Source organism: Macaca mulatta, chromosome 14, assembly GCF_049350105.2.
Source record: "Macaca mulatta isolate MMU2019108-1 chromosome 14, T2T-MMU8v2.0, whole genome shotgun sequence".
NCBI classification, from domain to species: Eukaryota; Metazoa; Chordata; class Mammalia; order Primates; family Cercopithecidae; genus Macaca; species Macaca mulatta.
The window spans coordinates 47,832,233-47,858,896 of record NC_133419.1 but is presented as its reverse complement, the minus strand read 5'-3'; the positions used below and the strand labels follow the sequence as shown (position 1 = coordinate 47,858,896).

The following is a 26,664-nucleotide window of genomic DNA, read 5'->3' as shown; positions in this document are numbered from 1 at the left end:
TGCTGGATCCTGGGTATCTAGAATGGTGCCTGGCACATTGAGGGCACTCAAACATGTTTGCAGAAGGAGGGAAGAATGGAAAGAGGGGTGCAAGGGGGACAGAAGGAGATAGTTCAGTTACCTTCCCGAGGCTCAGCAGTTGGGGGATCTCTAAGCCTCCACTCGCCCTCAGGCAGAGACAGTGTGAGCAGAGGGACAGCTGGCAGACAGAGTAGGTGGGCCGGGGGCCGGCGTAGGCGGCAAGGCCCGCTGGTCTTCAGGCGTGCTGCCGTCCAGAGTTGTTGAGAGAGCAGATGTGTGCCAGGATGCTGTCCCCGCAGCCCACCAGTCTGGACTTCTGCCTGCACTGACCCTCTCCGTGTGGTTCTCTGCAGACCCAGATGTGGTATCCCTGGAGGCAGCAGACAGACCCAACTTCTTCCTTCACGTCACAGCCAACGGGTCTCTGGAACTGGCTAAGTGGCAGGGCCGTGACGCCTTCCAACAGCATGCCTCCTTCTTGCTGCACCGGGGCACATGGCAGGCAGGCCTGGTGGCCCTGGAGTCCCTGGCCAAGCCCAGCTCCTTCCTCTGTGCATCGGGCCCGGTGCTGGCCCTGCGGCTGTACGAACACACAGAGGTGTTCCGCCGGGGCACGCTCTTCCGCCTTCTGGGTAGGTGACCCCCTGCCATTGCCCTCGGCCCCTTGGCCCTCTCAGTCCACTGCTCTTCCCACCCTGTCCCCACCTCACCCTTCCAATTGCCCCTAAGAGGCAGAATCCTCCTTCTCTTGGCACAGGGGGCCACATGGGTGCCACCCTGACACGAGAGGTGGCCCGGCCTCCATGTTAACGGCCTAGGGAGCCACGGACAGTGTGCTTGGGGTCCAGCCAATGTCCTGGGTCCTGCCTGCTGCCACAGGCCATTTACACGGTCTAAAAATATAGCAGCCTTTGTGGAAGTGAGGGGAGGTGTGATTCTGGCTGCAGCACGCGTAGCCGCTGGCTCAGTTTTCTTGCTGTTGGGGTCACATGCCTGCCCCATGAGTTCAAGGACTGTCACAAGGGGGATAGGTCTGGGGACCAGCAGCCTCATCTCTGAATGGAAGGCCCAAGCCCCTGGACAGGGGTGGGGTGACTCCCCGAACTTCCACCGAGGCCAAGGGGGTCCAGGGCCTGCCCTGCCAGCTGTGTCTGTCCCCAAAATATTGTTCTCTGCCTAAACCCTGGAGTTTCTTTACTGTTTTCTCTGTCTTGCATGGGGCTTGGGGGTACTTGTGTCTGTGGATGGATCCATTTGCATGTACACATATGGAAATGTGTTTTCAGCCAGCCTCCTCATTTCATCACCCACCCCACCCAAGCCAAGGCTGGGTGAGCTCATTCTTCCCTTCAGCGGTTAGCGAGTCCGCCCTTGAACTTGACGTGGGACAGGTTTATCACCGGCCATGATGACAAGACTTGCTCATGATGGGAATATTTGTGTCCCTTTCTGGAAGACACTGGGGCATGAGCCCAGACTTTGAAGCTGGACAGCCTTGGGTTCAAATCCTGACCCCGGTCCTAGACACTTGGAGGAGAACCCCTATCTCCTTGACTTGGTTTCTTCACCTGTGGAATGGGGATATTTGTCTAAGTGTGCTGTGAGGACTGGCTGTGTCTCGTGGGCTTTGCCCAGGGCCTGGCACATAGTAGGTGCTCCCCAAATGTAAGTTACACTCTCCAGGCTTTTGGAAAAGCAGGTTTCTTCACAGCTGGCAGCAGTGTTCAGGTTAGGGCATCTGGAGGAGCTGCTGGTGGGGGCTGCTCCCTGGAGCCTGCTTCGGAGCCTACCCACACCTCCCTGCTCAGGCTGTGTGTTCAGAAACTGGTCACTTGTGCCGAGGTAGCCTGGGGTCTACTTGTCTGCCTCCAAGCCCCCCATAGGCTGCAGACTTTTCCCTCATTTGTCAAGGTGCTAGTCACAGGGCCTCTTTTGAGAACATCTCCTCTGAAAACCTGTCATTTTCCCAGCATCATCTGTGCCTGGGTTTCCTCTTCTCTAAAGTGGGGGTAATAATAGCACCTACCTCATAGGACGATGGTAAGGTTGAATGAGTAAATCCGTGTGAGATATTTCGGGTAGCACCCAGTGCTGTTTAAGAGTTAGCCCAGCTGCAGGGGCAGTGAGGGCGGTGCTCTAACGACCTGCACCCTCAGACCCTAAGAGGCTCTTCAGGGGGCCCTCTGGGAACAGAGAGGGCGGAGCCTGGGGAAAACCACCTCCCTTGCAAGCTCTCGGGGGCCAGGTGCCGAGGAAGGCCTTGGGCTAGAGGGGAAGGGATCCCCCAGTGCCTTCCCTCACCCCGCAAAGGAGGGCCTCTTGCCTCCATGGAGGTCTACAATAGCTCTGCTAGAGGCAGGGCAAGGAGGAGGTTACTGTGTCCTGGGATGCGGGGAGAGCCTGGGCACCAAGGTCCCAGAGGGGCAGGGTGGGTGGCAGGGCATCCCAAGGGAGAGATCAGGGGTCCAGGCCTCTTCTTTGGCCACCTTTCGAAGCCTCACTCCAACTGCCAGGGCCAGAGCTTCCCTGTCCTCAGTCCTTCCCTGTCCTCAGTCCTTCCCTGTCCTCAGTCCTTCCCTGTCCTCAGTCCTGCATTCAGTTCCCAGAGCCCCGTCCCCAGGATACCCCAGGCACTCACACCAACCACGGTGAACACAGTTTCTCCTTAGCGTGGTTTTTTCCCCATTCACTTTCCCTGCATGGCTCCATTTATCCCCTCCACAGAATGGGGCGACAGGGCTAAGCTCTGGGACTTCCTCTGTGTCTTCACCTGACCCAGAGTTGCTACCCCATCTCACTTTCTAGATGCCAAGCCCTCGGGGGCTGCCTATCCCGTCTGCGAGTGGCGCTATGATGCCTGTGCCAGCTCCTGCTTCCAAACCTGCCGGGACCCATGGGCAGCCAGCTGCCGGGATGTACCCAGGTGAGATGTCAGGGGCCGTGGGCATGGAGTCAAGGTGCGTGCACCAGTGTGTGTGTGCACTCACATACACTTGTGTATGAGTGTTTCACATGTTGAGTGTATGGGGATGTGTGTACCAGGGTGACTGTCTTTCCATATATGCACATATGTGAGCATATGTGAGTATCTATTTGTGCATGATGTGCGTGCAGCAGAGCCTTGTGTGTGTTTGTGTGTGTACTACTACAACTATGCATTCATTGTACACAGTTGCATGTATGCAGGTGTTGTGTGCAGCTGTGTGCATGTGTGAGGGCGTATTCACTGATGTTTGTGGGAGTCTCTGTGGGTGTGTTTGCATGTATGTGTAAAAATTTAGGTGTCCTGCAAGGATGGAGGGGGTACATGAGACCACGTGAGAATGTGCCCAGGCCGAGACACATGTGAACATGTACATGAGTGTGTGCAGAAGTGTACCTTGCTTGTGTGTGTGTTTCCCTCTCGGTCTGAGGGGTAGAAGTGTGCAGGAGTGTGCTGCATACATACTGGGTGTGTGTGCTCCTGTACATGTGTGACAGCATCTCTAAGGAGGGTCATGTGTGTCTACATGTAATAAGCACATGTGTGCACACATGCGTGTCATAAGAAAGGATAAGGCCTGTGCTCAGTCGAGGGAAAAAGAGGTGGCTCTCCCTGTATTCCAGGCCACTAACCTGCTCCCTGCTCTGTCCTCAGGGTAGAAGGCTGTGTCCCTGTGTGTCCTGCCCCCAAGGTCCTGGATGAAGTCACACAGAGATGTGTCTACTTGGAGGACTGTAAGTGGCCCGGACTTCTCGTCCTTCCCTCAGATTTCCTCTAAGTCCCTAGGGTCTCATTGAGCAGTCATGCCTCAAAGCTCCCAGGTCCCAGAGAAGCAAGATCAGCACAGGGACCTTTGGAAAGAGATACAGGCAGAGGGGAGGCACAGGCCTCATCTGGTCTATTCGCCTCGTTTCACAGAGAGGAGAAATGAGGCGCAGAGTGGGGTCACATGGTGAGAAGGTGGTGCAGCCAGACTTAGACCTGAGGTCTCTTGGCTCTGGGGTCAGGGTCTGAGGTCGGGCAGAGTTCAGACCTGCTGACTTCTTCTGGCCGTCAGAAGCTGCCCTCACCCCATCACCAAGGGTGCCAGTCCTCAAGCCCCACACCACAGCCCTGCCCAGCGATGACCCCCTGGGGCAGCAGTCACCCCGCCTTCTGAGCCTCTTCTCTTGTCTCCACAGGTGTGGAGCCAGCAGTTTGGGTTCCCACAGAGGCCCTTGGCAATGAGACCCTCCCTCCCAGTCAAGGGCTGCCCACTCCCAATGACGAGGAGCCACAGCTGTCACAGGAAAGCCCCGGGAGCCCCACCCACAGGCCAGCCCTGGCCCCAGCTGCCCCACTCCCCACAGCCCTGAACCCACCAGTGGCAGCCACTGAAGAGCCAGTGGTGTATCCAGGCCCCACCCAGTCCACCCTGCAGCAGCCACTGGGGCTCACTGCCTCTCAACTCCCTGCCCGCCCCACAGAGGCCCCAGCCAGCAAGGGAGTGACTGCCAGCCTCCTGGCCGTCCCCCACACACCAGAGTCCTCATCCCTCCCTGTTGCACTGCAGACACCCACACCCGGCACGGTGTCAGGTGCCGTGGAGACAACAAGGGTGACTGTGATCTTTGCAGGAAGCCCCAACATCACAGTCTCCTCCCGTTCACCCCCTGCCCCTCGCTTCCCGCTCATGACCAAGGCTGTGACAGTCCGAGGCCATGGCTCCTTGCCTGTCAGGACGACACCCCTACAGCCCTCCTTGACAGCAAGTCCCTCCTCCAGACCTGTGGCTTCCCCTGGAGCCATCTCCAGGTCCCCCACCTCCTCAGAATCCCACAAGGCTGTGCTGACACCTGCAGTAACTAAGGTCATAAGCAGGACAGGGGTCCCCCAGCCTACCCAGGCCCAGAGTGCTTCAAGTCCCAGCACCCCTCTAACTGTGGCTAGAACAGCAGCAGAACAGGTTCCTGTCAGTCCCCTCACAACCAGGAGCGCGGAGATGGTGCTGTCCACAGAGAAGGGCGAAGCCGGGCACAGCCAGCCCATGGGCTCGCCTGCCTCCCCACAGCCACACCCACTCCCCACTGCACCACCCCGCACAGCCCAGCATACCACCACGGCCACCAGGTCTCCAGTTCTGCCCCCAGAGACCCCAACTGCCGCCAGCCTGTCGACAGCTGCTCATGGGCTGGGAGCCACACCCTTCGTGTCCCTAGAGTCAATTGGTCCATCCCAGTTCCTCTCTGGCCTGCCTCCCGACACCAGCTTGCCCCTGGCCAAGGTGGGCACATCTGCCCCAGTGGCCACCCCTGGCCCCAAAGCCTCTGTCATCACCACTCCACTCCAGTCACAGGCCATGACTCTGCCTGCTCAGACACTTAGCCCAGCACCGCCTTTCACTCCCGCAGCAATGACCCAGGCATACCCACCTGCCCACATAGCACCCTCGGCAGCGGGCACAGCTCCAGGCCTGCTGCTGGGAGCCACGTTGCCAACCTCTGGAGTCTTGCCTGTGACTGAGGGCATGGCCTCCACGGTATCTGTTGTCTCACGAAAGAGCACCACAGGGAAGGTGGCCATCCTATCCCAGCAAGTGTCTCTGCCCACCTCCATCTATGGCTCTGCCCAGGGTGGGCCCACAGAGCTCATGCCTGCCACGAGCCACCCTCTCACCCCCTTGGTGACTGAGCCCGAGGGAGCCCAGGCAGGCACAGCTCTGCCAGTGCCCACATCCTATCCCCTGAGCCGCGTCTCTGCCAGGACGGCCCCCCAAGACAGCACGCTGGTTCTGTTGCCTCAGCTGGCTGAGGCCCATGGAACCTCGGCAGGGGCTCACCTCGCAGCAGAGCCCGTGGACGAGGCCATCACAGAACCATCTGGGCGCTCAGCCCCAGCCCTGAGCATCGTAGAGGGTTTGGCGGAGGCTTTGGCAACCACCACTGAGGCCAATACATCCACCACCTGTGTTGTGAGTGATTTGTCAGGGTTCTGTTCCCCCTTATGTGACCCCACCCTTCATCCCTTCCCCCTTCCCTGCTAGATGGAGTTTTAGTTGCTATCCTCATTCCTGCCCCAAGCTCCTGGTCCCTGAAAAATTATCCAGTCTCCTGTTGGCCCCAATGCCATAGCAGGGTTCCGCCTGGCCTATCTAGGCCCTGGGGGGCTGATTGGATGGCCTAGTGTGATGCCCAGGTGACAATGTGTGTGCTGGTGTGTGCCTTTTGTGAGTCTGCTGTGTGCGTTTGTGTTCACATGTGTGAGACAGTATGAGCGCTTGTGTGTCTGCATGTGTTCTTGTGTGTGTGATGAATGGTGTTTGAGACATCCTCATGTGCATCTTTGTGCCTTTGTGAGAATCTGTATGTGTGTGTGTGTGCGCGTGTGCGCGCGCAGGCTTGCGCAGGTATGCTAGGGTTTCTGTGAGTGTGAACTAGTGTATATGCATGCCTGTGTACCCAGACCTCTCAGCGCAGGCCACGCAGATCTGTAGAGGTCTCCAAGAATCATTCCCTGACCTCCGAGCTCACACTAAGCACAGCGCCAGGCCCCAGATGGCTTGTCAGTGGGTGGGGGGTGAGGGCATCTTTCCCTAGAAGGTCCCTTGCTCCACTAGGGCCTATATGTGGGAAGGATTGGGTGCCCTTATGGCTTGCAGGGTGGGCTGTAGCTCCTCGATGGGCACTCACACTTCCTCCACTCTGTACCCAGCCAATTGCCGAGCAGGACTGCGTCCGCCACATCTGCCTGGAGGGCCAGCTGATCCGCGTGAATCAGTCCCAGCACTGTCCCCAAGGCGCTGCTCCCCCTCGCTGTGGGATCCTGGGCCTCGCCGTGCGGGTGGGTGGGGACCGCTGCTGCCCACTCTGGGAGTGTGCCTGTGAGTCAATGGGATCAGCGGAGCCTCCTGCATCCTCCCTGTATCCTTACCCCAGCATGACCGCCACCCCTGATCTATGTGCCCCAGACTCCCCTCCTGTGGGACCCCGACCTGGCAGATTTCCTACGCTTGTGACCTCTGATCTGTGTAATGCCTGGTCTGAGCCACCCTCCAGACTCCAGGCCTCTGCATCCATCCAGGAAGAGGACCAGGAACCTGCCCCATCTTCCTAGGCGGCCTTGGTCTTGGAGACATCCACCGATTCTTCTTGTGCCCTGTCCCTCCCCCAGGCCGGTGCTCAATCTTCCCTGACCTGAGCTTCGTGACCTTCGATGGGAGCCACGTAGCTCTGTTCAAGGAGGCCATCTACGTCCTCAGCCAGAGCCCAGATGAAATGGTCACCGTCCATGTACTGGACTGCAAAAGTGCCAACCTGGTGCCTGCCCCATACCTCCCTCCCTGCTGGGGACTAGGAACTGGACTAGGATAAGAGGGGAGATGGAGCAGTGAGCCAGGGTTCCAGAGGCAAAGACAGATGTGGAAGCCCCCCTGAGCTCCCTCTGTCTCCAGGAATGGGCAGGGCCTCCCAGGTGACAGCTCCCTGGGAGGCTGGGGGAATAATTGAGTGGAGTGTGCTGCCTCCTGGTCCCAGCCTGTTCCATTCCCAGTTTGTGCCAGCTTCCTGCCATGTAGGAGGGATGGTACGGAAGTGCAGAGGAACTGGGATGTCACTCCAATGGTGTGGACCGAGGTCATAGGTGCTGGCTGCAGGGAACTCCTACTAGGATGTCCCCATAAGCCAGGTGGAAAGAAGTAGCTTCTTTTCTCTTCCTCTTCCTCTTCCTCTTCTCTTCTCTTCTCTTCTCTTCTCCTCTTCTCTTCTCTCTTGTCTCCCCTTCCTTCCTTTCTTTCTTTTTCTCTTTCTTTCTTTCCTTCTTTCCTTCCTTCCTTCTTTCCCTCCTTCCTTCCTTCCTCCCTCCCTCCCTCCCTCCCTCCCTCCCTCCCTCCCTTCCTCCCTCCTTTCTTTCTTTCTTTCTTTCTTTCTTTCTTTCTTTCTTTCTTTCTTTCTTTCTTTCTTTCTTTCTTTCTTTCTTTCTTTCTTTCTTTCTTTCTTTCTTTCTTTCTTTCTTCTCTCTTCTTTCCCTCCCTTTCTGGCCACCCTTCCTCCCTCCCTCCCTCCCTTCCTTCCTTTTTTCTGTTTTGGTCTGGACTTGCATGAGGTCAAATGGAACCAGAACTGTTCCATGGGATCCTGGGCACCATCTGCCCAGCCTGATGGAAGCCCCTGGCATAGTGCAGGGGGGAGTCAGGGGAGACTGTACTCACATTTGCTGTGCCCACTTACTTGGAGGGGGGCAGAGGACAGGGCTCTAGGTTGATGAGGGCTGGGTTCTCTCTGCAGGGACACCTGAACTGGCCCCCATTCTGTCTGGTGATGTTGAACGTGACTCACTTGGCCCATCAGGTCACTATTGATCGCTTCAACCGAAAGGTGAGTGCATCAAACAGCCAGCCTCCAGGGCAGGGCCACAGTCAGCTGAGGGGCAGGGCATCCAGGGGTGGAGGGGCTGTGAGGCTGAGTCATGATTCAGGGCAGGGATGGGGAGGGGACCTTTTTTTAAAAAATAATGCAAAATTAGGTATATTTGGAAGTGATTATAATTAGAATGCTTGTGGCCACTCCAATGTCAGGGGAGGAAGTATACCAGGAGGGATGGGATATTGTTGTGACAGAGAAAAAGTCGGAAAGGCAAGAGACAGTGGGTTTAAATATTTGTGGCTAAAATATCTCACTTTTGCAATTTTTACAAAAACCTATGGCCACATGAGCACATTACTACCAGGGCCCCTACCAAGAAGTGAGGAGCCCTGAATTTAAGCTTCATTGGCCTCACTAAGTCCACCTTTGTCAAGGAGGCCGGGGTATCCAACAACAGCCCACCTTCATACGGGCATCCTCTTCAGAGGGCCACCTTTGCTCCTCCCAACAGGTGGGCAAGGGGAACTGATCTATCTCCTCCTCAGGTCCCAGAGTTGTAACTCCCCACTTCCTGAGCCTCAATCTGCAGCCTTCCTTTTGGAATCTGCCCTTGAACACAGGGTGCGGCACATTTGTGGCACTCTTAGGAATGGGGTTTCAGACAGTAGATTTCCCATGGGATGGAGGCTTGAACAGAAAACTCCCTGAGTTTCATTTCTTAGTTTATAAAATTTTTCCATTAAAAAATTAACATATACTCTACATGCAGTAAAATTTACCCTATTTAGTATACAATTCTACAAGTTGTAACAAGCACTTACAGTCACGTAACTACCACCTCCAACCATGATATAGAACAGTTTTATCATCCCAAACACTACCTCCTGCCTCTTTGTTGTCAACCCCTCCCACACCTGCTGACAACCATTGTCTGCTGCCCCTATAGTTATGCCTTTTCCAGAATGTCGTATAAATTGACCAGAGTATATGGTGACATTCATCCACATTGTTGCACAGATCAGTATATTAATCCTTTTTCTTGATGAATAGTATTCCATTTTATGGATGTACCATAGTTTATCCATTAACCAGTTGAAAGATATTTGAGTTGTTTCCAGTTTGGGACAATAACAAAAAAAGTGGCTGTAAACATTTACATACAGGTTTTGTGTAGATAAAGCCCCCAGGAGTAGATTTCTGGGTTGAACAGGAAGGACGTATTTAGCTTTTCAATACTTGCCAAACTGTATTCCAGAGCGGGTACTTAGCATTCTCATCAGCAATGGATGAGAGCTCCAGGAGCTTCGCATCCTTGCCAGCACTTGGTGGTTTGTGTTTGTTTGTTTGTTTAGTCATTCTAATAAGTGTCAAATAGAACCTCATTTTGGCTTTAATTTGCATTTTTCTGCTTACTGAAGATGTTGAGCATCTTTCCATGGGTTTATTTTCCATGGTATATGCTCTTTGGTGAAGTATCTGTTCCAGTCTTTTGCACATTTTAAAGATCATGTTGTTGTATTGAGTTTTGAGAACTTTTCCTGTGTATTTTGGATATGATCCCTTTATCAGATATAAATCTAATTTTCCAGTGGTTTTCTATTCACCTATTAGTGTCTTTCAAAAGACCGAAGGTTTTTTATTTTGATGGTGTCCAGTTTATCAGTTTTGCTTTTATGAATCATAATACTGGTGTTGTACCTAATGAACCTGGCCCAAAGTCACACAGAATCTCTTATGTTTTCTTCTAGAAGTTTTATAGTTTTAGGTATTTATGTGTATGTTGCATTTAAGGTTAATTTTTGTAAGTGGTGCAAAGTATGAGTTGAGATACATTTTTCAAATGTGAATACTCAATTTTTCCAGCACCATTTTGAAGAGACTATTCTGTCTCCATTGAACTGTCTTTGAACGTTTATTTAAAAACCAGTTGGCCAGGGACAGTGGCTCATGCCTGTAATCTCAGCACTTTGGGAGGCTGAGGTGGGCAGATCATGAGGTCGGGAGTTCGAGACCAGCCTGGTCAACATGGAGAAGCCCCTTCTCTACTAAAAATACAAAATAAACTGGGCATGGTGGCACACACCTATAATCCCAGCTACTGCTACTCAGGAGGCTGAGGCAGGAAAATCACTTAAACCCGGGAGGCAGAGGTTGCAGTGAGCTGAGATTGCACCATTGTACTCCAGCCTGGGTAACAAGAGTGAAACTCTGCCTCAAAAAAAAAAAAAAAAAAAAAAAAAAAATTAATGTTTGGGAGTATTTATATACTTTTTATTTTGTCCTATTAATCTGTCCTTTCACTGATGCTACACTGTCTTGATTACCCTTAAAATTAGGTGGTATTGTTTTGTCTTTTTTTTTAGAGACAGGGTCCTGCCCTATCATCTAGACTAGAGTACAGTGGTGCAATGATAGCTCACTGCAGCCTTGACCTCCTGGGCTCAGTAATCCCCGTACCTCAGTCTCCCAAGTACAGGACAACAAATGTAGCCACCATGGCTAGCTAATTTTTAAATTTTGTATAGAGATGGGGTCTCACTATGTTGCCCAGGCTGGTCTCAAATTCCTGGCCTCAAGGGATCCTCTTGCTTCAGCCTCCCGAAGTGCTGGGATTACAGGTGTGAGCCACCGTGCCTGGCCTAGCTATTCTAATGCCTTTAACTTTTCGTAGAAATTTAGAATCAGCTTTTTTATTTCTACCAAATGTCTTCCTGGGATTTTGAGTTTCATTCAATATATAGATTATTTGGGAGAAGAATAATTCTTAACATTGGTGAGTCTTCCAGTCCATGAACATGGTTCATCTCTATTTTTTTATGGCTTCTTTGATGTTTTTATTTGTGTTTTGCAGTTTTCAGTGTGAGGATCCTACACATACTTTGATAGACTTATTCCTAAATAGTTTATATTTTTTGGTGCTATTGTAAGTAATTCTGTTGTTTTTGTTTTTCTTTCCAACTGCTGATTACTAATGCAAATGCAACTTATTTTTGCACATTGAGCTTGTATCTTGCAATGTTACTAAACTCAGTTATTAGTTCTTATATTCTTTGGGTTTTTCTACATAGGCAATTATGTCCTCTCCAAATATAGACAGTTTTATTTTTTCCTTTCCAATGGGTATGCTTTTAATTTATTTTCTCTCACCTGTTGCACTGGCTAGGACCTCTAGTGTGATGCTGAATAAGAAAGGTTGAGAGCAGTCATCCTTGTCTGATCTTAGGGAGAAGGCATTCAATCTTTCACTGTAAGGCATGATGTTAGTTGTAGGCTTTTCACAGATGTCCTTCATCAGGTTAAGAACATTTTCTTTTATTCCTAGTTTTCTGAGAGTTTTTTATTACCAGGAGTAGATGTTGAATTTTGTCAAATGCTTTTTTCCATACCTATTTGGATAATCACATTGTTTTTCTTTTTAAGATTATTAATTTGATGAATTACATTGATATTTGAATGTTAACCCAGTCTTGCCTTCCTGAAATTAACTTCATTTGTTATATTACCCTTTTTATACATTTTTATATCCTTATGATGGGTGTTAGTCTAAATTTTCTTTTCTTGTAATATGATAGTTTACTATTGGTAGCAGAGTAATACTGGCCTCATATAATGAGTTGGAAAGTATTCTCCCCTTTTTAAGTCTCTGGAAAAGTATATAGACTCGGTAGTATTTATTCCTTAAACATTTGGTAGAATTCAACAGTGAAGCCATCTGAGCCTGGATTTTTCTCTGGGGAGATTTTAAAACACACGTTCAATTTCTTTAGTAGATGTAGAGCTATATTGGTTATATATTTCTTCTTTGGTAAGTTTGAGTAGTTTGCATCTTTCACAGAATTTGTCCATTTCATCCAAGTTGTCAAATTTATAAACATTAAGTTGTCCATCATATATTCTTGCTATACATTTAATTTCTGTAGGATCTGAATCTATGTGCCGTATCTAATTCCTGACATTAGTTATTTATGTCTTCTCTCTTTTCCCTGACAAGCCTGGCTAGAGGCTTATCAAATTTATTGTCCTTCTCAAAGAATGGCTTTATTGGTTTTCTCTATTATTTTTATGTTTTCTATTTCATTGATTTCTGCTATCTTTATTATATCCTTTCTTCTGCTTACTTTAGGTTTAATTTACTCTTCTTTTCTAGTTTGTTAAGGTAGAGGCCTATGTCATTAATTTGAGACATTTCTTCTTCTTCTTCTATTTTTTTTTTTTTTTTGAGACTGAGTCTCACTCTGTTGCCCAGGCTGGAGTGTGGTGGTATAGTCTCGGCTTACTTCAGGCTCTGCCTCCCAGGTTCACGCCATTCTCCTGCTTCAGCCTCCCGAGTAGCTGGGACTACAGGCACCACCTAGTTTTTTGTATTTTTAGTAGAGACGGGGTTTCACCGTGTTAGCCAGGATGGTCTCAATCTCCTGACCTCGTGATCCACCTGCCTCGGCCTCCCAAAATGTTGGGATTACAGTTGTGAGCCACCGTGCTCGGCCTCTTTTTCTAATGTAAGCATTTAGTGCTACAATTTTCCCTGTAGGTATTGATTTAGCTGCATCCTACAAGTTTTGGTATGCTGTGTTTTCTTTTTCAATCAGTTCAAAATACTTTTAAATATCCCTTTTGATTTTTATTTGACCCATGAATTATTTTAAGTGTTTTATTTAATCTTCAAATATTTTATAATTTTTCGGATGCCTTTCTGTTATAGATTTCTAATTTAATTTCATTGTGTTCATAAGACATAATTTATCTAGCTTAAATTCTTTTACATTTAGTAAGATTTATTTTACGCCCAAGAATATACTCCAAGTAAATGTGTATTTTATTATTGGGTGGAGTGTTCTATGAATGTTAATTAGGTCAAGTTGGCTGATAGTGTTGTTCAAGTATTCTAAATTCTTACTAATTTTCTACCTGTTTATTCCCAGTTATTGAGAGATTGTTGAAATATCTGACTATAATTGTTTATTTGTCTATTTCTCCTTGGAGTTTTATCAGTTTTTACGTACATATATTGAAATTCTGTTATTTAGGTACATAGCATTCAGGATTGTTGTGTCCTTTTGATGAATTAACTCTTTTCTTCTTAGGAAATGGCCATTTTGTCTTGGTAAAAAGTCTTTGTTCTGAATTACACTTTGTCTGACTTGCCTGTAATAGCTTCTCCAGCTTTCTTTTGATTGGTGTTAGCACGTATACCTAATATGTATATCTAAGATGTATCTTTTTTCATCCTTTTACTTTAACCTATTTGTGGCTTTTTATTTAAAGTGGAATTTTTGGCCGGCATGTAGGCTCATGCCTATAATCTCACTTTGGGAGGTTGAAGCGGGTGGATTGCTTGAGCCCAGGAGTTCGAGACCAGCCTGGGCAATATGGCAAAACACAATCTCTACTAAAAATATATATATTAAAAAATTATCCAAGCATGGTGGCACATACCTGTAGTTCCAGATATGCAGGAGGCTGAGGTGGGAGAATCACCTGAGCCCAGGAAGTTGAGGCTGCAGTGAGCCATGATTGCACCACTGCACTCCAGCCTGGGTGACAGGAGTGAAGTCCTGTCTCAACAAACAAACAAACAAACAAACAAACAAAAGTGGGATTTTTGCGGGGGGTAAATAGTTGAGCCTTCAGTTTTTAAAGATCCAATCTGACAATCTCTGCCTTTTAATTGGGGATGTTTATACCATTTATGTTTAATTTGGTCCTCAACATGGTGATGTTTATATATTGTTGCTATTTGTTTTCTGTTTGTGACATCTGTTCTTTGTGCCCTCCTTCTTCCTTTTTTTGCCTACTTTGGATTGTTTTTAATGACTCCATTTCATCTCCAATGTTGGATTATTGTCTGTACTTTTTTTTCTCCTTTAATGGTTGCTTTAGATATTACAGTATGTAATTTTACTTTGTCACAGACTAGCTACAAATAATATTATATTGCATCACATACACCATAAGAACTTTATAACAGTATACTGCTAATTCCTTTCATCAAGCCTTTGTGTTATTGTCATAAAATTTACTTCTATATTTATTATAAACTACACAGTAAATTGTTATTGTTTTTCCTTAAGCATTTAATTTATCTTCTAAAGAGATTTTTAAAGCAAGGAAAGTTTATATTTACCCACGTATTTACCATTTTGTGCTTTTTATTCCTTTGTGTAAATCTAGATTTGCATCTGGTATCATTTTTCTCCTGCTTGAAAGACTTCCTTTGACACTCATGTAGTACCGATCTACTGGTGATAAATTCTTTCAGCTTTTGTATGTTGGAAGAAGTCTTGGTCTTTCCTTCATTTTTAAGAAATACTTTCACTGGGTATAGAATTATAGACTGATAATTTTTTCTTTCAGTACTTTACAAGACTTTGCTCCTGTCTTTTTTTTATTGAGGAGAAATTGACATAACATAAAATTAAGCATTTTAAAGTGAACAATTCAATGGCATTTAGTACATTCACAATATTGTGCAACCATTGCCTCTGTATAGCTCCAAAACATTTTCATCACCCCAAAAGGCAACCCCATACCCATTAAGCAGTTTCTTCCTATTCACCTCTCCTCACCATCCATGAACTGCCAATCTGCCTTTTGTCTCTGGATCTACGTATTCTGAATATTTCATATAAGTGGAGTCAGACAATATCTGTCCTTTTGTGTCTAGCTTCTTTCACTGAACTCCATGTTTTGGGGGTTCATCCACATTGAAGCATGTATCAATGCTTCATTCATTTTTATGGCTGGAATAATATTCCATTGTATGTATATACCACAGTTTGTTTATCCATTCATTTATTATGGACATTTAAGCTGTTTCCATATTTTTGGTTATTTTGAATAGTGCTGTTATGAAGTTCCACTATCTTTTATCTTGCTTATTTCTGATAAGATATCTGCTGTCATTCTTTGTTCCTTCATACATAATGTAGTTTTTTTCTACCCCTTTTTGCTGCTTTTATGATTTTCCTTTTATCACTGTTTCTAAGCAATTTGGTTATGATAGGCCTGGTAATTCAGTTCTCTTTTGGGGACTTCAATGACATGTGTATTAGGATACTTGAAGTTGATCCACAGATCACTTATGCTCTCTGTTCATCATTTTCTTGGGTCTTTTATTAGTCTGTGCTTCATTTCAGATAGTATTTATTGCTCTATCTTTAAGTTCATTAATCTTTTCATTTATAGTGTCTAAGCATATTAATTCCATTCAGTGGTTTTCATCTCAGACATGATGTTTTTCATCTGCACAAGTTTGATTTGGGTCTTTTCATATCATGAACATCTCACTTTCTTCTGTTTTCCTCTAGTTTCTTCAGCATGTATAGTTAAAACAATTTTAAAAATAACTTTATATTTCCTTATCTACCATGTGTGTCATTGATATTTTCTTTCATTATAGGTTGTATTTTCCTGCTTCTTTGCATGCCTGACAATTTTTTAAAATTGAATTCCAGACATTGTGAGTTTTGCCTTGTTGGATGCTGGATATTCTTTCATTTTATTTTTGAAAATATTCTTGAGCTTTGTAGTAGTTATGCTACTTGGAAACAGTTTGATCCTTCTGAGGCTTTCCTTTAAGCTTTGTTAGGTAAAGCCAAAGTAGCCTTTATTCTGAGTGTGATTTTATTCTTTATCCTACATACCAATTCCCTGCTACTAAAGCAATACCCTTCTGCATACCCTACCTTATACTCTACATATTAGGAGGTTTTTCTATTCTAGCTGGTGGTAGCCCCAACTATTCTCAGCCCTGTGTTAGCTCTGTGGATTTTTCTGTCTGTTCCTTTCAGGTGGTTCTAGTTCTGTGGATTTTTCTGTCTGTTCCTTTCAGGTGGTTCTTTTTCTAGTCTCAGGTAATTTTCTCACCTGCATACATTGATCAATATTCAGCTGAAAATTCAGGACAGGGTCAGGACAGGGTTGGAGGGGGATTCTGCAAAGCTTCAGAGCTCCCTCTCTCTCTTTCTCTCTCTCTCTCTGCCATGCAAACTCTAGCTACCTTGGCCTTTATGAACGTCCATCTCTTGTCTTCTAAACTCTAGGAAACCACCAGGCTCTGCCTGGGTTCCTGCTCCCTGCACTGCAGCCTCTAAACTCTCTAAGTAATAACCTTTGGCAATAATAAGGCTTGCCTCATTTGTTTCCATTTTTTGTTTTCAGGGATCACTCTCCTGCATTGCCAACTGTTCACATTGGAAAACTGTTGTTTTGTATATTTAGTCAATTTGTTTGATCATTTAAGGCAAGAGAGTAAATCCAGTTCCTATTACTCCACCTTCGTCAGAAATGGAGGCTTAAGTCCTTAGTTTTTAACCTTTTATTCTTTGTCCTTGCCTGGACTTCAAGTCCTGTGAATGCAGGCGAGGCTCCTCTCTTGGGCTTCAGATATGTATGTTTACTCCCAGAACTCAGAGAGTGCTCATGGATCATGAAGCCCAATCCCCTGTCTCTACGAATAGGAAGGCTCAGGCTAGGAGAGCCAGGGGCTTTCCTAGGGTCACAAAGTTTTCTTTGTGACTGCTGGGCTGAGGCTCCCTCTACATAATAGTTCATGTGCTGCATAATTTGCTGCATAAAACAGTCTAATCCTTTTTAATTTTTAATTTCTATGGGTAGATGGTAGATGGTAGTTGTACCCCATATATTTATGGGGTACATAAGAGATTTTGACACAGACATTCAATGTGTAATAATCACATCATGTAAAATGGGATACCCATGCCCTCAAGCATTTATCCTTTGTGTTATAAACAATCTAATTATATAATCTTTTAGTTATTTTTAAATACATAATTAAATTATTATTGACTGTAGTCATCCTGTTGTGCTGTCAAACACTAAGTCTTACTCATTCTTTATAATTTTTCTTTTTACTCATTAATCATTCCCATCTCTCCCTCAACCCCTCCACTACCCTTCCCCTATGGCCATGAATTCAATTGTCTTGGTTTTTAGATCCCACACATAAATGAGAATATGTTAGGTTTGTCCTTCTGTGCCTGCTTATTTCATTCAACATAATGACCTCCATTTTCATCCATGTTGTTGTAAATGACAGAATCTCATATTATTATCACTGAAGAGTACTCCACTGTGTATAAGTACCACATTTTCTTTATTCATTCATCTGCTGATGGACACTTAGGTTGCTTCCAAATCTTAACTATCATGAACAGTGCTGCAACAAACATGGGAGTGCAGATATCACTTCAATATATGGATTTCCTTTCTTTTGGGTATATACCCAGATTGCTGGATCATATGGTAGCTCTATTTTTAGTTTTTTGAGGAACCTCCAAACTGTTCTCCATAGTGGTTGTACTAATTTACATTCCCACCAAAAGTGTGAGGGTTCCCTTTTCTCCACATCCTCACCAGCATTCGTTATTTCCTGTCTCTTGGATAAAAGCCATTTTAACTGGAGTGAGATGATTTCTCATTATAGTTTTGATTTGCATTTCTCTGATGATCTATGATGTTAAGAACATTTTCATGTGCCTGTTTGCCATTTGGATGTCTTATTTTTTATTTTATTTTATAACTTTTAAGTTCAGGGTTACATGTGTAGGTTTCTTATATAGATAAACTCATATCGCAGGGGTTTGTTGTACAGATTATTTTGTCATCCAGGTAATAACTCATTAGTTATTTTTTTGTGCTCTCATTCCTCCCACCCGCCACCCTCTAGTAGGCTCCAGTATCTGTTGCTCCCCTCTATGTGTCCATGTGTTCTCATCATTTAGTTCCCATTTATCAGTGAGAACATGCAGTATTTGGTTTTCTGTTTCTGCATTAGTTTGCTAAGGATAATGGCCTCCAGGTCCATCCATGTTCCTGCAGAGGACATGATCTCATTCTTCTTTATGGCTGCATAGTATTGCATGGCGTGTATATACTACATTTTCTTTATCCAGTCTACCATTGATGGACATTTAGGTTAATTCCATGTCTTTGCTATTGTGAATAGTGCTACAATGAACATATGTGTGCAGGTGTGTTTATGATAGAATGATGTATATTCCTCTGGGTATATACCCAGTAATGGGATTGCTGGATCAAATGGTAGTTGTGTTTAAGGTCTTTGAGGAATCACCACACTGTTTTCCACAATGGTTGAACTAATTTGCACTCTCACCAACAATGTATAAGTGTTCCTTTTTCTCTACAACCTTGCTAGAACCTGTTATTTTTTTGCTTTTTAATCATAATCATTCTGACTGGTGTGAGATGGTATCTCATTGCTGTTTTGATTTGCGTTTTTCTAATGATCAGTGATGTTGAGCCTTTTTCATATGCTTATTGGCTAAATGTAAGTCTTCTTTTGAGAAGTGTCTGTTCATGTCCTTTGCCCAGTTTTTAATGGGGTACTTTGTTTGTTGTTGTTTTCTTGTAAATTTCTTTAAGTTCCTTATAGATACTGGATGTAAGACCTTTGTCAGTTGTATAGTTTGCAAAAATTTTTCCCATTCTGTAGGTTGTCTGTTTACTCTGTTGATAGTTTCTTTTGCTGTGCAGAAGCTCTTTAGTTTAATTAGATCCCATTTGTCAATTTTTGCTTTTGTTGCAATTTCTTTTGGCATCGTTGCCATGAAATCTTTGCCGTTTCTGTGTCCAGAATGGTATTGCCTAAGTTATCTTCCATGGTTTTTGGTTTTGGCTTTTACATTTAAGTCTTTAATCTATCTTAAGTTAATTTTTGTATATGGTGTAAGGAAGGGGTCTCATTTCAATCTTCTGCATATGGCTAGCCATTTATCCCAGTACCATTTATTGAATAGAGAGTACTTTCCCTATTGCTTGTTTTTGGTGATTTTGTAGAAGATCAGACAGTTGTAGGTGTGTGGCCTTACTTCTGGGCTCTGTATTCTGTTCCATTGGTCTATGTATCTGTTTTTGTACCAGTGCTATGCTGTTTTAGTTACTGGAGCCATGAAGTATAGTTTGAAGTGAGTAGCATGATGCCTCCAGCTTTGTTCTTTTTGCTTAGGATTGTCTTGGCTATTCGGGCTCATTTTTGGTTACGTATGAATTTTAGAATAGTTTTTTTTCTAGTTCTGTGAAGAATGTCATCGGTAGTTTGATAGGAAGAGCATTGAATGTACAAATTGCTTTGGGCAGTATGACCATTTTAACAATATTGATTCTCCCTATCAATGAGCATGGAATGTTTTTCTGTTTGTTTGTGTTACCTCTGATTTCTTTGAACAGTGTTTTGTAATTCTCCTTGTAAAGATCTTTCACCTCCCTGGTTAGCTGTATTCCTAGGTATTGTATATTTTTGTGGCAATTGTGAATGGGATTGCCTTCCTGATTTGACTCTCAGCTTGGCTATTGTTGGTGTATAGGAATACTAGTGATTTCTATACATTTATTTTGTATCTTGAGAGTTTGCTAAGTTGTTTATCAGCTGAAGGAGCTTCTGGGCTAGAACTATGGGGTTTTCTAGATATAAGATCATGTTACCTGCAAACAGATAGTTTGACTTCCTCTCTCCCTGTTTGGAGGTCCTTTATTTCTTTCTCTTGCCTGATTGCTCTGGCCAGGACTTCCAATACTGTGTTGAATAGGAGTGGTGACAGCGGGTATCCTTGTCTTGTGCCAGTTTTCAGGGGGAATACTTCCAGGTTTTGTCCATTCAGTGTGATGTTGGCTGTGGGTTTGTCATAGATGGCTCTTATTATTTTGAGATATGTTCCTTTAATACGTAGTTTATTGAGAGTTTTAAATCTGAAGGGGTGTTGAGTTTTACCAAAAGCCTTTTCTGCACCTATTGAGATAATAATTGGTTTTCGTCTTTAGTTCTGTTTATGTGATGAATTACATTTATTGATTTGTATATATTCAACTCCTCCTATTGCCTCCTAGAGATAAAGCCTACTTGATCGTAGTGGATAAGATTTTGATATGCTGCTGGATCCAGTTTGCCAATATTTTATTGAGGATTTTTGCATCGATGTTCATCAATTATGTCTTCTTTTGAGAAATGTCTATTTCAAATTTTTTGCACAGTTTTAAATCAGATTATTAGATTTTTTCCTATAGAGTTGTTTGAGCGCCTTACATATTCTAATTATTAATCCCTCATCAGATGGATAGTTTGCTAATATTTTCTCCCATTCTATGGGTTGTCTCTTCACTTTGTTGATTGTTTTCTTTGCTGTGCAGAAGCTTTTTAACTTGATGTGATCCTATTTGTCCATTTTGCTTTGGTTGCCTGTGATTGTGGGGTATTATTCAAGAAATTTTTGCCTAAACCAAAGTCCTGGAGAGTTTCTCCAATGTTTTCTTGTAGTGGTTTTATAGTTTGAGGTTTTAGATTTAAGTCTTTAATCCATTTTGATTTGATTTTTGTATATGGTGAGAGACAGGGGTCTAGTTTCATTCTTCTGCATACAGATATCCAGTTTCCCCAGCACCATTTATTGAAGAGACTGTCTTTTCCCCAGTGTATGTTCTTAGCACTTTTGTCAAAAATGAGTTCACTGAAGTTGTGTGAATTTGTTTCTGGGTTCTCTATTCTGTTCCATTTAGTCTATATGTCTGTTTCTTTGTTTGTTTTTGTTTTTCAGAGTCTTACTCTGTCTCCCAGGCTGGAGATCTTGGCTCACTGCTACGTCTGTCTCCCAGGTTCAGGTGATTCTCCTGCCTCAGCCTGCCAAGTAGCTGGGGTTACAGGTGTGCACCATCACACCTGGCTAATTTTTGTATTTTTAGAAGAGACAGGGTTTCACCATGTTGGCCAGGCTGGTCTCAAACTCCTGACCTCAGGAGATCTGCCCACCTTGGCCTCCTAAAGTGCTGGGATTATAGGCATGAGCCACTGCACCCAGCCTATATGCCTATTTTTATGCCAGTACCATACTGCTTTGGTTACTATAGCTCTGTAGTATAATTTGAAGTCAGGTAATGTGATTCTTCTAGTTTTGTTCTTTTTGCTCAGAATAGTTTTGGCTATTCTGGGTCTTTTATGGTTCCATGTATATTTTAGGGTTGTTTTTTCTATTTCTGTGAAGAATGTCGTTAATATTTCCATAGGGATTGCATTGAATCTGTAGGTTGCTTTGGGTAATATGGACATTTTAACAACATTGATTCTTCTAATCCATGAGCATGGACTATCTTTCCATTTGTGACTTATTCAATTTCTTTCAGCAGTGTTTTATCATTTTCATTGTAAAGCTCTTTCACTTCTTCGGTTAAGTTAATTCTTAGATAATTTAATTTTTCTTGTGGCTATTGTAAATGAGATTACTTTTTTTATTTATTTTTCAGATTGTTCACTGTTGGCATACAGAAATGTTACTGATTTTTGTATGTTGATTTTGTAATCTGAAACTTTACTGAATTTTAAAATCAGTTCTAATAGGTTTTTGGTGGAATCTTTAGCTTTTTTCCAAATATAAGATTATGTCATCTGCAAACAGGATAATTTGACTTCTTCCATTCAAATTTTGATGCCCTTTATTTCTTTCTCTTGTCTGATTGCTCTAGGTAGGACTTCTAATACTATGTTGAATAACAGTGGTGAAAGTGGGCATCTTTGTCGTGTTCCAGATCTTAGAGGAAAGACTTTTCATTTTCCCCCATTCAATATGATACTAGCTGTGGTTCTGTCATATATGGCTTTTTTTGGTTTTGTTTTGGGATGTATTGTTGTAGCAACTTGTTTTTTTTTTTTTTCCCCTTTTTTTAAAAATTTATTAATTATTATTATTATTATTATACTTTAAGTTCTAGGGTACATGTGCATAATGTGCAGGTTTGTTACATATGTATACTTGTGCCATGTTGGTGTGCTGCCCCATCAACTCGTCAGCACCCATCAACTTGTCATTTACATCAGGTATAACTCCCAGTGCAATCCCTCCCCCCTCCACCCTCCCCATGATAGGCCCCGGTGTGTGATGTTCCCCTTCCCGAGTCCAAGTGATCTCATTGTTCAGTTCCCACCTATGAGTGAGAACATGCGGTGTTTGGTTTTCTGTTCTTGTGATAGTTTGCTAAGAATGATGGTTTCCAGCTGCATCCATGTCCCTACAAAGGACATAAACTCATCCTTTTTTATGGCTGCATAGTATTCCATGGTGTGTATGTACCACATTTTCTTAATCCAGTCTGTCACTGATGGACATTTGGGTTGATTCCAAGTCTTTGCTATTGTGAATAGTGCCGCAATAAACACACATGTGCATGTGTCTTTATAGCAGCATCATTTATAATCCTTTGGGTATATACCCAGTAATGGGATGGCTGGGTCATATGGTACATCTAGTTCTAGATCCTTGAGGAATCGCCATACTGTTTTCCATAATGGTTGAACTAGTTTACAATCCCACCAACAGTGTAAAAGTGTTCCTGTTTCTCCACATCCTCTCCAACACCTGTTGTTTCCTGACTTATATGGCTTTTATTATGTTGAGATATGTTCCTTTTATGCTCAGTTTTTTTTTTAGGATTTTTATTATGAAGGGATGTTGAATTTTATTGAATGCATCTTCAGCATCATTTGAAATGATCATATGGTTTTTTTATCCTTTATTCTGTTGATATGATGTATCACTTTGATTGTTTTGCATATGTTGAATCCCACTTGGTCGCAACTAATGATCTTTTTAATATATTGTTCAATTCATCTTGCTAGTATTTTTTTGAGGATTTTTGCATCAATATTTATCAGAAATAATGACTTGTAGTCTTTTTTTGATATGTGCTGGTCTGGTTTTTGTATCAGGGTAACACTGGCCTCATAGTATGAGTTTGGAAGTATTCCCTCCTCCTCTATTTTTCAGAATAGTGTGAGTAGGATTGGTATTAGCTCTTCTTCAAATGTTTGGTAGAAGTCAGCAGTGAAGCCATCGGATCCCAGGCTTTTTTTTACTGGGAGACTTTTTATTACAGCTTCTATCTCGTTACTTGTTATTAGCGTTTTCAGATTTTGTATTTCTTTGTGGTTCAATTTGGTAGGTTTAGAAATTTATCCATTTCCTCTAGATTTTCTCTTCTACTGGCATATAGCTGCTCATAGTAGTTGCTAATGATCCTTTGAATTTCTGTAGTATCAGTTGTGATGCCTCCTTTTTCATCTCTGATTTTGTTAGAGTCTTCTTTCTTTTTTCTTAGTTAGGCTAAAGATTTGTAAATTTTGTTTATCTTTTCAAACAAACTTTTAGTTTCATTGATCTTTTGTATTTTTTTCATTTCAAATGTATTTCTGTTCTGATCTTTATTATTTCTTTTCTTCTACTAATTTTGGATTTGGTTTGCTTTTGCTTTTTTAGTTCTTTAAGATACATTGTTACATTATTTATTTGAAGTTTTTCTTCTTTTTTGATATAGGCACTAATAGCTATAAAGTTCCCTCTTAGTACTGCTTTTGCTGTATCCTGTAGGTTTTAGTATGTTGTGTTTCCATTATCATTTGTTTCAAGAAATGTTTCAGTTTTTTTCATAATTTCTTTATTGACCCACATGACATTCAGGAGCATATAAAACAGTCTATTCTTGAAGGGAGGAGATTAATTCATTACAAATACTTTAAAATCTTAATCTTCTTATATCCCATTTTTTTCAGTGTAAAACTATTATAATAACCTATGGTACATCCAAATTTAACCTTCTTAATATGCAGAAGAGGTTGTAGCCTTGAATTTAAAGTGTTCATGAGAATTAGAGTGTGTTGCATGTTTAACAAATATTGAGTGAGCCCCAATTTACGTCAGGCCCAAAGGCAGGTGTTGGGGATTCAAAGGTGAATCAGACATAGTATCTACCCTTAAGAAACTCAGTTCACTGGAGATCTTGATGTGGAAACAGATAGATTTCTGTCTTAATGGTCAGCACAGAGATGAGGAAAGCCCAGAGTAGGGGTATGTAACCCCAAGGCTGGGAATTTAGGGAGAATCTCCCAGAAGAAATGATCTGAACAGGATCAAGAAAGACTTCCAGAAGAAATGATCTGAACAGAATCAGGAAAGAAGAGAGTGATTGGAAGGGCTCAGGATTTGTGTTTATTTGGGCATTAAGATGCAGCTTGCCTCCTGTTGTTGCATTTCTTGTTTCATTATATTTTTCCAATAAAAATATTTTTAGAATCCTCCCATGCCACTTTGGACTGTGATTTGGCTGCCTGTGCCTGAAACAGAGCCTGGCACATAGCAATGCCTAATAAATTTTTGTCAGATGATGGGTGGATGGATGGATGAACAGATGGATGGATGGATGGATGGATGGATGGATGGATGGATGGATGGACAAGCTGTGCTCACACTGAATTCCCTCCCAAGGTGACTGTGGACTCACAGCCTGTGTGGCCACCTGTGAGCAGATATGGGTTCAGAATTGAGGACACAGGCCACATGTACATGATCCTGACTCCCTCACACCTCCAGATCCAGTGGCTCCACAGCTCAGGACTCATGATCATGGAGGCCAGCAAAGCCAGCAGCGCCCAAGGCCATGGCCTGTGCGGTGAGGTGGGACCCAGCTTGGGGGAAGGGAATGATTCCCACTTCCGCCTCTGCCCCCAGACATAATTCCTCCTGGAGCAGGAAAGGCTGGGACAGAATACCAGGCCAGAGGTGGAAGCAGCAGAGCTGCCAGGGCAGGGAGGCCTAATGTCTTGTGTCCTGGGGCCAAAGCTGCCAATAGGGAGATATAAGAGGGCTCTGGACTCAGCAAGTTGTCACTTCAGCCGGGATTGTCTGTCAGCTTCCCTCACAGCCTTCTAATGTCGGATAATCCTTTCCATCTGCATGAGCCTGAGCATTTCACAAAGCACTTTCACATTCTAATCTTATTTATTCCTGGTCATCCACACAACAGCACTGAGAGATGGCCATTAGTATCCCCACTGAACTAAAGAAGAAAGGGGACTCAGAGAGATTAAGGGGCTTACCTAAGGGCACACAGCAAAGCTGCCACAATACACAGAACTAACGCTCTTCAGACCATAGCATAATTGCAGAGCATGCCCTAAGGGATTGAAGTATTCTCATAAGGAAAAGAGGTATCAGACAAGCCTGGATGTGGGCTGCTGCTGATTGTGGGGGCATAAGCACATGGACACTCATGGGGCACTCCATGACAGACCACCATGATTGTGATAATGGGTGAGATAAAAAACACTTATAACACACACACACACACACACGTACACCCTCCATCCTCCACCTGCACCCCTGGTGATCATTCACACATTCACATTCATGCCTCTCTGCATCCAAATGCCCTCCACACATGCACTAACACATGCAGTTCAGCTCTATGCTCATTCTTTGTGCAACACATATTTGCCATGTACTAGTCACTGGGGAGAAAACAGTGAACGAAACAGACAAAATCCCTGTTTTATGGTGCTTCTGTTCTTAACACAAACACTTCTTACACTCATGCCACCATCACCACCACCACCACCACCATCACCATCACTACCACCATCTTTTTCTCATCATTTCTTCCTTCTCCTCTGTTCATTCCCAGCAAAGAGCACTGTGGTCAGCAGTAGCCTGGTGAGCTGACTCCTCCCTGGGATACCTTTGTGTCATCCCTCACTGACTTAAAGCCAAGACCCAAAGTGTGACCATGGGAACCATTAATAATATATTAATAAGAGTTTGCCTTTAATCATGCTCTATATTCACAGAGTGGTGTTAGAACAGAAGTCGGATCATTTATATCTCCATTTTATTTGAATGAACATTTGACACCTGGGCATCCTGCTAGACAAACTTGAGGGTTGCTGAGACAAATGAGAATCTAAAAGAAAATGAGTCTTTGCACTCAGAGAGCTACAATCTTTTATGAAAGGCTGACCTGCAAGCCAGTGACTGTTACACAGATTTTGGAATGTCATGGATGGTGCATCTGAGGCATCCTTGAAGGAAGGACATCTGAGAAAGTATTTCAGACAGAGGGAGCAGCTTGAGCAAAGTTGTGGGCAGGAAAGTGTGTGTCTGGAGCATATAGATGGTAGGTGGGAGATGAAACCAGAAGTTTAGGTCACATTAAAAGCTAGGACCGATAAACTTCACCCTTGCCCCCATCTCAGTGCCTTAACACAACAGAAGCTTATTTCCTGCGTACGTAAGTTCCCAAATGGATAGCAATGATTCAGAGACCCAGATTCCTTCCATCTTCTGGTTCTGCCATGTCAACATGAGTTTCCAAGTTCACAGGAGAGGAGACAGGTGGGAAGGTTTTATGGACTAGGCCTGGAGGTGGTACTCGTCACCTTCACTCACATGCCATTGGCTGGGACTCAATCATATGATCTCACCCAGCTGCAAGGGTGTCTGGGAAAAATACACTGACTGCCCAGGAAAA

General features: G+C 44.0%; 1 protein-coding gene across 10 annotated transcripts in view; it reads left to right on the top strand.

Annotated features, from left to right (window-relative positions):
* Positions 1-26,664, top strand: part of OTOG (otogelin) — a 104,560-nt gene that overhangs the window by 61,779 nt on the left and 16,117 nt on the right. For all 10 annotated transcript variants that reach the window (XM_077963156.1, XM_077963151.1, XM_077963153.1 and 7 more), the window contains 8 exons: positions 375-653; positions 2,827-2,944; positions 3,659-3,738; positions 4,186-5,954; positions 6,695-6,863; positions 7,154-7,299; positions 8,266-8,355; positions 24,627-24,810. In XM_077963156.1, the coding sequence (XP_077819282.1) occupies positions 375-653; positions 2,827-2,944; positions 3,659-3,738; positions 4,186-5,954; positions 6,695-6,863; positions 7,154-7,299; positions 8,266-8,355; positions 24,627-24,810 (2,835 nt within the window). The remainder of the gene's footprint in view (positions 1-374; positions 654-2,826; positions 2,945-3,658; positions 3,739-4,185; positions 5,955-6,694; positions 6,864-7,153; positions 7,300-8,265; positions 8,356-24,626; positions 24,811-26,664) is intronic.